The sequence below is a fragment of the Squalius cephalus genome (genome assembly GCF_949319135.1).
Source record: "Squalius cephalus genome assembly, chromosome: 14".
Lineage (NCBI taxonomy): Eukaryota > Metazoa > Chordata > Actinopteri > Cypriniformes > Leuciscidae > Squalius > Squalius cephalus.
Genome location: NC_137135.1, coordinates 30,589,364 through 30,603,274, shown reverse-complemented (window position 1 = coordinate 30,603,274; position 13,911 = coordinate 30,589,364). Strand labels below are relative to the sequence as shown.

The window sequence follows — 13,911 nt, the reverse complement described above, 5'->3', positions numbered from 1 at the left end:
TTAAAACATTACTGACCAATAGCAGCTGTTGCCATCTGCCAGAGAACCACTTGCTCTTTTCTAATGCAAGTCTATGGAAGTTATGTGTCTTTGTGTTACTTTAAATGATATTTTACAGAAATTATACAAAAATATCATACAATTATGTGGCTTCACTTTTATAATAATATATGAAAATGTAAAATATTTTTTCCCAAATTGTTAAATAAATTGTATTTTGTAGTAATTTTACTGCACAATTTAACCTTTTGTTTAAAGAAAAATGCTTTGCATTGCCTCAATTCATTTCAGCTCACTTAACAATGATACATTGTTATCACTTTATGAACATATTTTGGTAACACTTTATTTTGATGGTCCCTTTTGAACATTCTGTTGACTATAAGTAACTTTGCAACTACATGTCCACCTATTTTAACCCTAACCCTACCAGTAATACTCTACTAACACTCTAATGAGAGGTAGTAGACATGTAGGTGCAATGTTACTTACTGTATAGTCAACAGAATGTGTTAAAAGGGACCATCAAAATAAAGTGAAACCCATACTTTACCGGAAAAAAACTGTTGATGGAAAAGATTTCGAAGTGACAGTCTGGAAAACTTGTCTAAGCTAGCAATAGTAACCAAGGAGGATGGGTCTTAGCGAAACATCATGTGCCAGATGTGAAAATGTTTTGAAATTCTTGTCAAAACATCTTTTCAAGGACATCACCAATAACACTGGCTAACAAAGGAATGAAGTCTGCAGTAAAGTTTTTGACATGGTGCTTAAAGCCTGACAACCTTGAGAACAAAGTTAAAGTCTGAATACAAAAGGGGAGAGTTGTTAAAATAAGACCTCCCTCTTGTGCCTTTTGGGTATTCCTGTACCGTTGCTGCAGTCCTTGTCTAAAACATTCTGTGTGAAAGATGAGCCAAACGAGGCAATAGCAAACGGAAGCTTGGAAACCTGGAAGAAGTAAACAGCCTGGCACTGCAAGATACAGCTATTGATATTTCTGGGCATGCCGGGAGAAGGTCGTCATGGTGAATGAGTCAGCATATATCAAAACCTTCAACGTATTGCTTGGCTCTCATTCACATTGGGGAATTCTTGATATTTAGAACACCAACGCCTCAGAGTCTTGGCAAACGGTTATAGAATCTTCACTTTCAACTCGCTTAAGCAATGAGACATTTGAAATAACACTGAATAGCTGTAAGGTCGCCAACTGTCCTTGAAACATTTGAACATTTTGTACAACTTGCAGCACAGCTCGACACATAGAGAACTGAGTATGCATGATGCGGATAGATTGGCTTATATCACCTATTATATTCCATTGCATTATTTTGTTGTTCTACCATAATTTCTAATTGTATACTTTTTTAATGCAACTTGTGTGTCTGATATCCATTAGGTTTTGAATATAGGGTTGAATTCTTGAGTTTAAAGTGAGGTAGCAAACAGGACGCATAAATATGCATATTCAAATGTGACTTTAAGTTGTAGTTTTTAAAATAAATTGAAAGAATTCTCAATAAATTGAAAAAATTCAAAGAAATTCTACTTTCGTTCACAGGCCTTAAAAATAGAGTTATATACTATTCAATATATTCACATTTATATATTGTCTGTAAGGCCTGTGAACAATATACATTTTCAATTTATATAATGTAAATATGATAAAATAAGATATGAAAAATGCATAGCTTAAACAAATTGCTCTAAAATTTAGTTTAGACAGAAATTCATCAAGATACTTGACACTGGGCTAACTGCACATTTTAATAGATTTCACATCAACAATAAACTCTAGAAATGCCCTTTGACCCTACACCTAACTGCATCTCGACTGTGTAATTTGCACTTAGATTCAGACTTTCAATTCACTGTAAAGTGTAAAAAACATCAGGCTAAACACTTGTTCTCATCAATTGCCTCCACAATGTGACAGTGTCACAAAATGCTAAAACCGACTCATTATCACCAATCAAACATTAGACAGTTCAAGCTCTAACCTGCTCACCATTAGAATGGAGAACAAGAGTTTCTTTTGATCAACATGCTTGTGAGATGTTTGTCCAAGGGCTAGATTGGCTGACAGGACAGACCCCAAACACTATTACTGTCATATTAACACTAGATTAATGGACTCAGAGAAGAGCGACTGCTGAGTCATGCCTTCATTTAATAGCTCTGAATCATAAGCAAACAATCAGGACAAGTTCCCGTCCCTCTGCAATTACTGGACATCTCAGATGGATGAATACATGAACATCTTGAAAAGAACAGAAACCCAACACACAAAAGTGCAATTATTTAGACTTTTTAGAGAATTCTGGGTTGACCGTCTTCCCCAGATTATTTACTATTGCAGCAAAATATAGTTGTGCTGTGACAAAACTTGTTGACTAATTGTTGTAAAGGTTGACAAAACCTTTAACAGATTTAAAATTGACATTTAAAAAAACCTCTTCAAGGACAACAGACCAAAAATGACCTACACATATTTTTGTCCAATCAAGCACCCTCTTTAATGAGAATGCCCCACCCCAACATGCAACTGACTGGAAGTCCTGTACCAAGTCATGGTCGCTTTAATGTAATCAATACATTAAAGAAACAAGCTCTTTAACTGATGATCATGAATTTTATGCTGGTCTTCCAGATAATATACACCTGTAATGTAAATATAACTATAAATACCATTTATGCATTTGGCACAGACACTTTATCCGAAGGGAATTACAATGCATTAAAGGTACTTTACATTTAATCAGGGGAATCGAACTCATGACCTTGCTGTTGCTAGAACCATGCTCTAATGTTGAGCTTCATAAATATAAATATAAGTTGGTATAAACTAGCTGATTGACAAACAAAGCCACGCAATTCACCTGTCAAACTGGTGATACTGCATGTTTCTTTCTGGTTAAGAAGCCAAGTGGTGACCAGCTATTCCTGATGAATTCAGCAGGGCAAACAGCACAGCTTCACCTAATGGTGTCAGCAAGATAAAGTGAGTCTAATCCTCTGAATCGACATATGACGTGACCTGCATGGAGTGCAATTGTCCTTGAACTTGGCTTATTGGCTCAATGCATGCTTCAGTGTCTCGCCGAATGGCTTTTTTTTTTAAGGCTGCTGGGAGAAAAAGCAAGCCGCTTAACCAACACTGCGCATTTGAATAATGTATTCTGATGAGACTCACTCGAGAGCGTTTTGTGTGTGCCTCTGACCCGTCCGTAGCGTTCTCATGAGCGTCATGCTGGGAACGGGATTGTCCTTGAATGAGTTTTCATAGTTCTCACGATTAACTGAATACAAACAAATTCCGTCACACACTGGCAGAGGCTGGGAGGGACGTAGGCGAGCCCAAATTTGAATAATGATGTTAGTTATCTTGGGAATCAGAACGGCTGTGAGATCGATGGCTGACTTCTGGGAGTCACAGTGAGGAGGCTGATATGTTTACACAGAATAAGAAAAGGCGTATTTAGACGGCTAATACTTTACCATGCCAAGTCAAGTGCCAGTGAACAACAGAAGAGAAATTGAGTGCTTAGATTTTGCTCATTTTATAGCTCATGAACATACATGGAGTTCTCAAACCTGTTGCATTGAAGTATCAACTGTTTAGGTATCAACTGTTTCAGATGCCTCTCCTAAAACTTCTTAGGGGAAATAAAAACAGAAACAAATGAGACAATTGTTGACATGCAATACAAGAAAATAACTATAAAAATGGCCTTTTACTGAGTGTCTATTTACACTTAAGTGCACTTAAGTCCGCCTTGTTGGCTGAGGCTATTTACACCAGGCGCACTAGACGTCTGGTTAGACCAGACAAAATGATGGAAGATGCTGTTTGTTAACAGTATCAATAGTCATTATCAATAGTGTAGAAGTAATGTGTGTGGCAAAATGTTTTGACCCAAATTGACCCGAGTTCAAATCCGCCTTTTGTCGAACTCATTCTTCTCCCTTTTCCCATCACATATCAGATCGGAAAGGCCTTTATTTTCAATTAAAATGAAGAAAATATTGGAAAAGTGGAAATAAAGTGTCTAATGTGTGTTTAATAATAAAGTGTTTATCGGTTAGGGTTTGGGCTAGGTTTAGGGAGGGCTTTATTGTCCCTAATATATAATTTTGATAAATATAATCATTTACACTGTTATTATTGCATATAGTTTATTTTGTACAACAACATTGAGGTGCAAATTGTATCTGCTGCTATTTATAAGTACAAATAGCATCTGACTACTATTTACACTTATTGCATATTGTAAATATAATCTATATTATTTCTATATTTACACTAACACAGTGTAAATAGCATCTGTTGCTGCTGCCTTCATTTTAATAGCATATTCTTTTTATTGATCTTTAAAAAATTTGATGAGAATGTTTTTTTTGAGTTTATATTAAGGAAAACTGAGCACATTGAGACATTATTGAGATCTCTTATACCCTCCAGAGAATCAGGACTACTGGTGAACATTGCCACCTAATTAATATGCAAGAGCCAGGCTAAAAAGGTTTAAACTGTGTCCCTCCCCATCCTGGAGGCTGGAGGAAAACACCTGTAGTGTGATGAGGAGTTTACACAGCAAAACCTTTTTGCAGTTTGTGTAAACTGCATTTATAAAATACTGGGAGGAGCTGAAATCTGTCGCTATTTTCATATGAGTTTTAAAGGGGACTGATGTGATCACTGATGTGTTATTTGCTAATTTTTTAGGGGGAATGGGTGGAAATTTGGGTGGTTTAAATCCTTCCTAAAATGTGCCTAACGCCCTCCGCCATATGTGAGGGATATTACGAGTCATAATTGAGATCTTAAACCTATACATTTTAGGACATCAGGACTACTCGGTAAACATTATGTCGGCTAATTAATATTCATGAGCCAGGCTGATTTATTTATTTATAATGCATCCCCTCCCACACATATGAGATTTTTTAGTACCAGAGAGGCTGGAGGAAAACAAAACATAAACATTGCTTCACATTTAATTTCACATTGCTGCCTCAATCCCATTTAATCCCATTAAATCAATCTCATTTGTGATTTTTCTTTAATACGATATGGGAAGGAAGTTGTGGCATTTACATAGAAAATATGTGCGAGTATGTGTGATGTGATATGGTGCTTATGTCAGTGTTTGTATGTGTACGTGTTATGCCTGGAATCACATACCAGAGAAGCCGCTAGCTAGTCTTGCTTTAATATCTGCACCATGGTGATGGTTTCTTTAGGGCTCTAGTGATTCTGTCCTAATGGCAGATCATTGAGTCTGACCTTTCTCTGTGACCTTTATTTGTGTCAGACAGTGGACCTTAAGGCTGACCTTATTGAAGCTATTTTGACATTTACCAGGCCCAGTAATGAGCTATCAGTCACTCTAGCCCAATACTGACACGTGACAAGCAGTGTTGGTTTAATATTGCAGATAATTTAAGAAAAAAGGCCATTTACTTAAAGCATTTATGTATAATGCTTTATAAAGGTATTCATAATGTACGTTATAATGCATTATATATTTTCATAAGCAATTGTAACCAAAGTTTAAATGCATTAAAATATTTAGAGATTCCTTGTTACACCTGAAATTGGTTGTTTTTTAACGCATATACTTTCTAATGATGTATTATAATGTATTCTAACTGTGGTTACAAATATTCATGAGACCACACAATGCATTATAAGGTGCATTATAAGGCATAATTGATGCATACAAAATACTATTATAATGCATTATACAAAAAAGGTTTATGTAAAGTGTTACCAAAAATTCTGCTGCAAAATTCAATTAAAAATGGGTAAAAAAAAAAAAAAACATGGGCCAGTGGCCAGAGCTAGAATTGTCTAAAATAAAATTGATTTAGTGTGATTTCTATTTGAATACATTTATGCAGCCTACAGTATGTGCATTAAAAGCCAGTATAAATGCACAGTGATATATATGGTGCTTCTGTACACCTGTTCCCGGCCTTTCTTTTTCCGCAAAACACAAAAGTTAAACTCCCTCTATGATAAAAAAGCAATTTCCCCAGTACACATTTTTATCATTAGAAACCATAGGTTAATAATACATACTAATATGATCCAGGGTAGAAAAAAAAAAACCAGAAATGATAAAGGACAGAACTCAGCAGAGAAAAAAGCAGCACGGCCTCCAGTCATGAGGAAAATATGATTTTAGTAGATGCCAATCAGATGCAGAGAATAGAACTGGCACTATTGCTGCTACAGCACACAAACCTACTGTAAATCTGCTGAACACACATCAGTGTGCTTTATAATGCAAACTCTGGCTCTGGCTCTGTTAAACACTTCAAATATAGAACTTTTTCACAGGATCCCATCATTTAGTTTTAATTAATTGTGATTAGTTATTTTTTTAATTCTGATTAATTAATTATATTTACTATTACTAAATATAATTATTATTACTATTATTATTATTAATAAACAGCTTGTAAGCATACTTTATCACTAGAATTTTTTTTTTAAATAACCCATTAAAGTATTATGCAATCATTTAAGACATTTCGGTAACACTTTATTTCAATAATCCACTTTAGACATTCTACTAACTTTAAGTAACTTTGCAACTACTGTACAGTACATGTCAACTAACTCTCATTAGAGTATTTGTAGACTGTGGGCTGTTAGGTGTTAGGGTTCTGGTTAGTAGAATAAGTTGACATGTAGTTGCAAATTTACTTATAGGCTGTATAATGTCTGTTGTGGAACCATCACAATAAAATATTAGCATATATCAAGCAGATAGTCTACTAATCTGCTTGATATATGCTATATATATGCTAACATTTCTCCGTATAGAATCTAAAGGGTTCTTTAAAATATACATATTATAATTAAACTTTAGTTGACATGTAGTTGCAAAGTTACTTATAGTTAGTCTAAAGTGGACCATCGAAATAAAGTGTAACTAACATTTCTCCGTATAGAATCTAAAGGGTTCTTTAAAATATACATATTATAATTAAACTTTATTTGGACCACTTCTTTATTACACAATGCACATTTCTTAATATTAAGCCAAATGTGTTTTAATATCACTATTAGTATGGATAGTATGATCTCTGTATAAGTTCAGTCTTTAAATGTAAGATATTTAAAGTGTACACTTGCAATAGTTCCATTTTAGCACAATTAAATATACTTAAGTATATCTTTAGTTGGACCTCAGCACTATTTCCGGATAACTAAAGTGGATTAAGAACAAAATAGTTGTTCCAATTTAGCAGACTTTAAGTATATCAATTTAGTAAAATTGCAGGGTATTTATATTAAGTACATAAATATGTACATGTATTTGTAGTATACTTAGCATAAAATAAATGTATTTCAAATACATTTTAGTATATTTATTTTTTCACTATAGGGATATCACAGCAATAAAACTATATTTTGATGTATATGCAGTTTTGTTTTTACTATTCAAATATTATATTTGAATTATATTTGAGCAGAGTTGAACCACAGTGCATGTTATTAGATGACATAAAACCTGTCGCTGTGCTTTTAGCACATCCCTGTTGTCCGCCTCTGTTGCACTTCTAGTTTAAAATATTCCAATTAAAATCTACTCTAAAATATCAGCAGTTGTGTTTTACAGCATATATGTGCAATTACAAAAGGTGTACGTGTGTCAGGACAAGCGCACGCAGACAGTGCAATGCACAGGTATGTGTTAATTTGCACATCTGAATCAATTCTCACAGTGTGTTAGGTGTCAGCACACCACACATGAACACTCTCACACCACAGCACAACACTAACGAATAGCTGTTTTGATATTTCCAAACTTGTCTTTTCACTCTTTGAAAAGAAACTCTATTAACACTTTACCAGCAGCGGAAATAAGAAGTCTGAAAAGAAAGTTGAAAAAACAACTTAAACACTTAAAAGTCTTATATACCAATAGCTGGACTAAAGAAAAGTCGTAATTGCATAAGACAAGGACAATTAAGAGACCACACAATGCAAACATACAGCATGTAATTTGTAAGCGAGTCAGAACCAGTTCCTGGTTAGCTGAATGCTAATGTGTAAATGTGTTAGAGTAGGTGTTAATAAGCAGCGTCATCTGTGTGACCCTGCCAGAGAAGAGTTTTTAATTGGCTGCCGAATCCACAATTAGGGGTATGTGTAGCTGCACCTGATATGCAAATGTAATGAGCCTTATCTCATTATAGTTCATTCGCATGGGTTTCTTTAAATTATAGAGTAAATAGGTGAGTTAGATACCTTAATTACACTGAGTAGGCTGGCTTATTTTATTTTTCAAATTCCTGTTTTGTTCACAGATGTGGAGAAACATCAGAATGCTTTCAGAAGATTCTGTGAAGCCTGTTGCTAACTGCACAATTATCAAAGCACTTTTAATCATATTCTCACTTTAATTTCACATAAAATGCACTCAACAATTAGTGCTAACTCTCATTTATGTGACATATCATCTGTTCAGTGGTATTTATAGCTACAATTAGCTATAGTTATGATTAATACAGACAAGTGTTACATTTATATTCCATTTTTGCGTTTAATCATTATCGAACAAGAAACAATCACAAAAATAATGTGCGCCCTCTTCCTAAAATTCCAATTGGATGGATGGATGGATGGATGGATGGATAGATAGATAGATAGATTTGACGCCATTGTACATTTTAATACAAGAGCACAGCTTGCCTGTGTGTGTGTAAAAATCTCATGAAAAAATGAAATCTTATGAAAATGCTCAAGGTCACAAATGACAGAAACATGAAAGAAAACGGCATAATTAACCAGCTCCACATGCATTTGGCGTATCCAAGGCAACATAAATAAGAATGTGGGTGTCATCTCATAAATGTATCTCTCTCTCTCTCTCTCTTTTTTTTTTTTTTTTGAAAAATGTGGGTTTTTCTTTGGCATTTGCAAAGTTGGTCGAGATGCATTTAGGTGATGAATTACTCTAGTTCCTAAACATCAATGTGTAGGATCTATTCTTACAACCTCCTCGGGAGAGAAGCAAGTCTTTTATATTGAATTTCAAGACCCTGAGACCCTAGAATGTAATTCAAGAATGTAAATTTTTAATCTTGTTCTGCACACTTTCAGAGCTTCCATCATTTATCTGAGCAGACTATTTTTAACCCTTCGAATCTAAAATGAATCAGCTTTGACATATCCCCCTATGCCTTTAGACACCAGAACAGAGGACACTAGGGTAGGAAGTGTCATCGAGCTTCTTGGTAATTGGCATGCAAGGTTACCATCCTAGATTTGTATTACAAGCTCATCATAGACCCTCCAAAGAATCTTCAAAGTTACAAGAACATAAGCTCCTCTGATGAGACTTCCATTACTGAGACAAAGTAGTGTCCCTGAGTCCTTCAGCTGAAGATTAAATATCCCATGGATGCCAGTCCCCAAAAGCAATCCTCTCTCTCCACTTCCTTTCCTTTCCTTTCCCTTTGCAGTGCCTTTACGCATGACACAAGCATCTGCGGTGAAGGGTAATCAGTGGGCACTTTGAATTTCATTGGAATAATCCTTTCACCCCAGGTTAAGATGCTGTGCAGTGGTTTCCATCTGTTTCTCAGTATTGAGGGATGAGACGGTCTCGCCCTCCTGCTATAACTCTGTGCCCAGCAAAATGAAAGCCCTAGAGTGTGAGAGAGGCGGCTGCAGTCATATGATTTCTGGCAGCCCGAGATCAGCATGCTGAGCTTCCCAGGACTGCAGTATTCCAGCACGCACGACTAGAGAGGTGGAGGATCTGCACAAGAGAACAGACGCTACAAATATGGTTTACAATGCAAGAAAGCCAGTAATTCTCCAGGCAAATTCAATTGACAGTCAGACAGGCAGATAGACACTGCAGCTATTAAATAGGATCAATAGAGTGGTGCAGGGATGATGCCAGAACCCGAAAGTTGAATTCGAAGCTTGTTCTTTTGAGATTTTCCTGTAGGGATTTATATTGGGTGATTTATGTGTAAATTAAAGCCTGTGGTAAACAAAACTTGACTATACTTTAACATACACCCATAGTGAAAACGTTAATTTTGAAGCAGTCGTGTTCATTTTTTAAAACGTATGTTTCTAATAAGTAACTATATAAGACAGTTTGGGGTGTGAGTGTGTGCAGTTGTAGAACAAAATGACAAAGTATCGTCAAGTTATGTTTACCACAGGCTTTATTTTACTCATAAATTGAAAAAAACCATTATAAAACCCCATCGGAAAAAAATCTCAAAGGAACCAGAGGCGAATAGACTTCTGGGTTTTGACGACATACCTGCACCACTCTATTGACATATAATCAAGGTAGAAATAATTGATTTTTCTTTTGTTATGATTTCCTAAACACTCAACACTGGTCCAGATAGATGGTGGCCAGTAAAATGTCCCAGACGGTGATGGATCTATCCAGCCCTGCAAAATCGGTCCAATTTCCTAGCTCTTCGCACGCTGGTTGGGAAGATAATGGCAGAGAATGGGTGATAAAAGGCTTTCGTGATAGCACTCCTGCCACCTTCTCCTATCTATTCTTGGGAGATTTAGGAGATGCACCTCACTTCCTGTAACCCAGTCCCTAATAAAAAAAAAAAAAAAAAAAAATCCTCCTCTCATTAGAGCATGGAATACTGGCCAAATCCTTCCATTTTGGCTCCAGGCTTTTGCAGTTCTTAGTTACCGTGACCTCTCCTGAAAGACATATATCATACCGCTCTTCTCTTTGTGGTGTGTGTGTGTGGTAAGCAAAAGAGTAAAAGCTGTCTAACACAATCTGATAGAATTCAGGAGCACATGAAGTTTTATGATCAAAGATGATGACATTTGCCTGATCATAAATTCAAATTTAAGGAGTTGTTATTGATATGATCATATAAAACACACAACTGCTATCCTGTCAACAAACCCCCAAATCCCTTCCCTGCTGTCGAAATATGAAATTGCTAAATAATTAGAAATAAGCAGAACATTTCAAACAAAATAAAAAGTTAGAGTTTGGCATTGATATAAAGAGTGATTTTTTCATTCAACTTATAAACTTTGTAGAAAGAAAATGGAAAATCACAGGCACTGTTTTGAAGTTATTATAATATTAAGACACATCATTATTTTGGAGTTATGGAGATAATCAAGGACAAGATGCCAAGTCTTAAAAAATCTGTTTACAAAGCCTCAAAGATAATTGGATTTTTTTCAAGATGAGGCACCTTCACCATAAATCATCACTTAATTGGGACGGATTAAGTACGTCACACGAGACACGTGATTACCGCTACCATATGGAGAGTAGTGCAGAGGTCATGGCCTCTCTGCTGCCTGGCACTGTGGAAGAGACGTGTTTGTGGGTGTCCTGTGTGGTATCTGGTCTGTTGGTGGACATTAATGTCCTCGCAGAGAGGAAGGTGTGCCACTGGGCTCTCGCTGTTTAGCAGGTGCGAGATTAAGACAGATGGAGCAAGAAGGGAACACAGAGTCCTTGAGTTTGCGCTCTCTCCATGTGCCCGGGCTCCACGGGGGACTTGATCACCCCTCTCACAGTCCTTCAGTGTGTAGATGACCTTCACACACCCAGGCACAGAAACACACACACACACACATTCACAGAGAGGAAAAAGAACCTTGAAAAGAATAGCTGAGAAGCATCGTTTATGCAATATATTGTTACTTTTGAGGAAGCATATTCAGTGAATTAAATGCCTTGCACATAAAATGTACTCTATTATTATAAACTTTTACATTTTCTCTGTTAAGAACGCAAACTAATAGATTAGATTATTCATAAGAAATAACCCCACATTTTGACACTTTATGTAACACTTAGCAATACTCTAAAGACCAAACTGTTCCCTGAAGTGAGCTAAATCTGACAAGACATCCACATCATTTGGAGACATCCAGGGACATCATTTTAAAGTCCCGCTGTGATGATAATCAAGCTTTTAAAGTTTTGTATATGTCTATATGTGGTGTTTTCAATATGCTTTAAGACAAACCATGTGTAAATTCATGTCAACTACATTGCTGAGTATTTTCTCCTTAAAACTGCAGTGAACTAGCCTGGGAAAACCCAGACAACTTCCGGCAAATTCAGATTTGCTCGAGAAGTAGTCTGGCAAAGAGCTCATAAAAGCCCATTTCCATGGCCTAGAAATCGCAGCACCAATCAGAAACGTTGAGGCGGGCTTTACACAATGACGATCGCTCTGATTGGTTTTTGGTCTATCCAATTGCGCCCAGAGGCATTTGAGCGACGTCCGTTCAACTTTTAAATGCATTATTATATTCAAATTGCAAACACATGAGGACAGTCTCCATGAAAGACCCACTGGAAGATGAACGTGCTACTACATTTCTCTCCGAAACGGTAGGAAATTAAATTAGATTTAATAGAGGATTTTAACTGTGACAAGATGATTGACAGGGCAGTTTACGTGACAGGATGCACGCGACAGATCCGTCCGATAAAGATGACGAAGTAGTATGTCCCAAAGCTTGCCTACTTTTTTGCTACACATTCAAAAGTAAATACCTTTTCTTCACAAAAAGAGTACATACTTTTATGGCGTAGTGTAACTTAGGCGAATTGGGACGCAGCATATGGCTTTACACGATTCCGATCGCTCTGATTGGTTTTAGGTCTATCCAACTGCGCCCAGAGGCATTTGAGCGACGTCCGTTGGTGACGCCCCTTTGGAAATGATTTGTCTATGGAGCTTTGCCAGACCATAACTCAGTTACTACTGAGAATGGTCTGGTTTTAACCAGGCTAGCAGTGAACCAAAGACAGTCTCAAAAACGCGGGGTGTTTCTGACGTCACAAACTACCTTGTAACTAATCAGGTCGACGTGTGATCGTCAACGAGTGGATGTCTGAGCTGGTCTGAGTGAGTGGAGGCGGGGCTAATTTGCATATTCATAGAACTGCATATACTAAATACTATTTTCAGGCATGAAGAATTTTTTTTTCAAGAAAAAAACACTTAAATATGTCATTTTGGTGATCAAAGATGAGTTTTAAGGGATAAAATGATTGACTACAGAGGGACTTTAAATATATTTTAATGTAATAAATTTGCATATAAAGCAAAATAAACAGATACCGGCAATCGAAGAACAAATATGCTTTTTGGTGCAGATATGGCAACTAATAGGAATCTAAGTGCTGAAACTCCTGTCCACTAAAACATCTACTGTGGTTTGAATGGTTTAACAAAATCTCCACCAGCTGGCACATTTCAATGATCACACGATATATACCGCACGGCCCTACGGGCATGTTTTCCTTTTCTACACAGGCACTCGGCTAAAGAGTGGCACATTTTGTTCTCATCTACCCACACTTCCTCTCACAGTAAGGACACAGGCACACACTGACAGCCACACAAAGGAATGAGGATACGCCACCTGTCAAGTACGCCATATCCATCACTTTTTCCGCTACAACAGACACATACTTAAGCATACACACTCTTTTTATATAACACAGTCCATTTCCAGCCCATGTGACTGTACCATTTTCAAAATTCAAGCATCACTTTGCGGTCTTTCAAATCGCACAGGGCTTCCCGGCCGACAGGCGTACCATGACACATGATGAGGAAACCCTTGAACAGCGTTAGCTTTAGCGTGGTTAGCTGCTTGTTGTGAAGAGATCTACTTTAGGGACTCTGGTCTGGTCTGCACAAGTGGCTGAGCAGTAGAGAACGCTACGCTGCACAGAGACCTCGTAAAGAGTTTGTGTGTCACGCGGAGACTTTGTCACGATCAGATGAGCTAATTAGCCTCTGGAGCGCAGATTAACAGCGCGTGAAGCAGAGGAGCTGAGACAAGAGCCAGTGCCAAGCCGCTGAAAACAGCTCTAATTAAAAACAGACAACGAAAAACAC

General features: G+C 36.9%; 2 protein-coding genes across 6 annotated transcripts in view; one reads left to right on the top strand and one right to left on the bottom strand.

Moving 5' to 3' along the window:
- The window catches only part of cplx1 (complexin 1), a 45,027-nt gene that overhangs the window by 20,783 nt on the left and 10,333 nt on the right, over positions 1-13,911 (top strand). The window lies entirely within an intron of this gene.
- pcgf3 (polycomb group ring finger 3) overlaps positions 8,972-13,911 on the bottom strand; it is a 148,052-nt gene continuing 143,112 nt past the window's right edge. Inside the window, exons 9-11 of one of the 3 annotated variants that reach the window (XR_013823507.1) lie at positions 11,296-11,583; positions 10,380-10,604; positions 8,972-9,785 (exon numbers count right to left, since the gene is read on the bottom strand). Coding sequence is in view for 1 of the 3 variants with exons in the window: in XM_079892637.1 (XP_079748763.1) it covers positions 11,275-11,583 (309 nt within the window). In the remaining 2 variants the exon portion in view is untranslated. Of the gene's footprint in view, positions 9,786-10,379; positions 10,605-11,200; positions 11,584-13,911 lie in introns of those variants that run through there. The other 2 variants (XR_013823508.1, XM_079892637.1) reach the window with 2 other exon arrangements.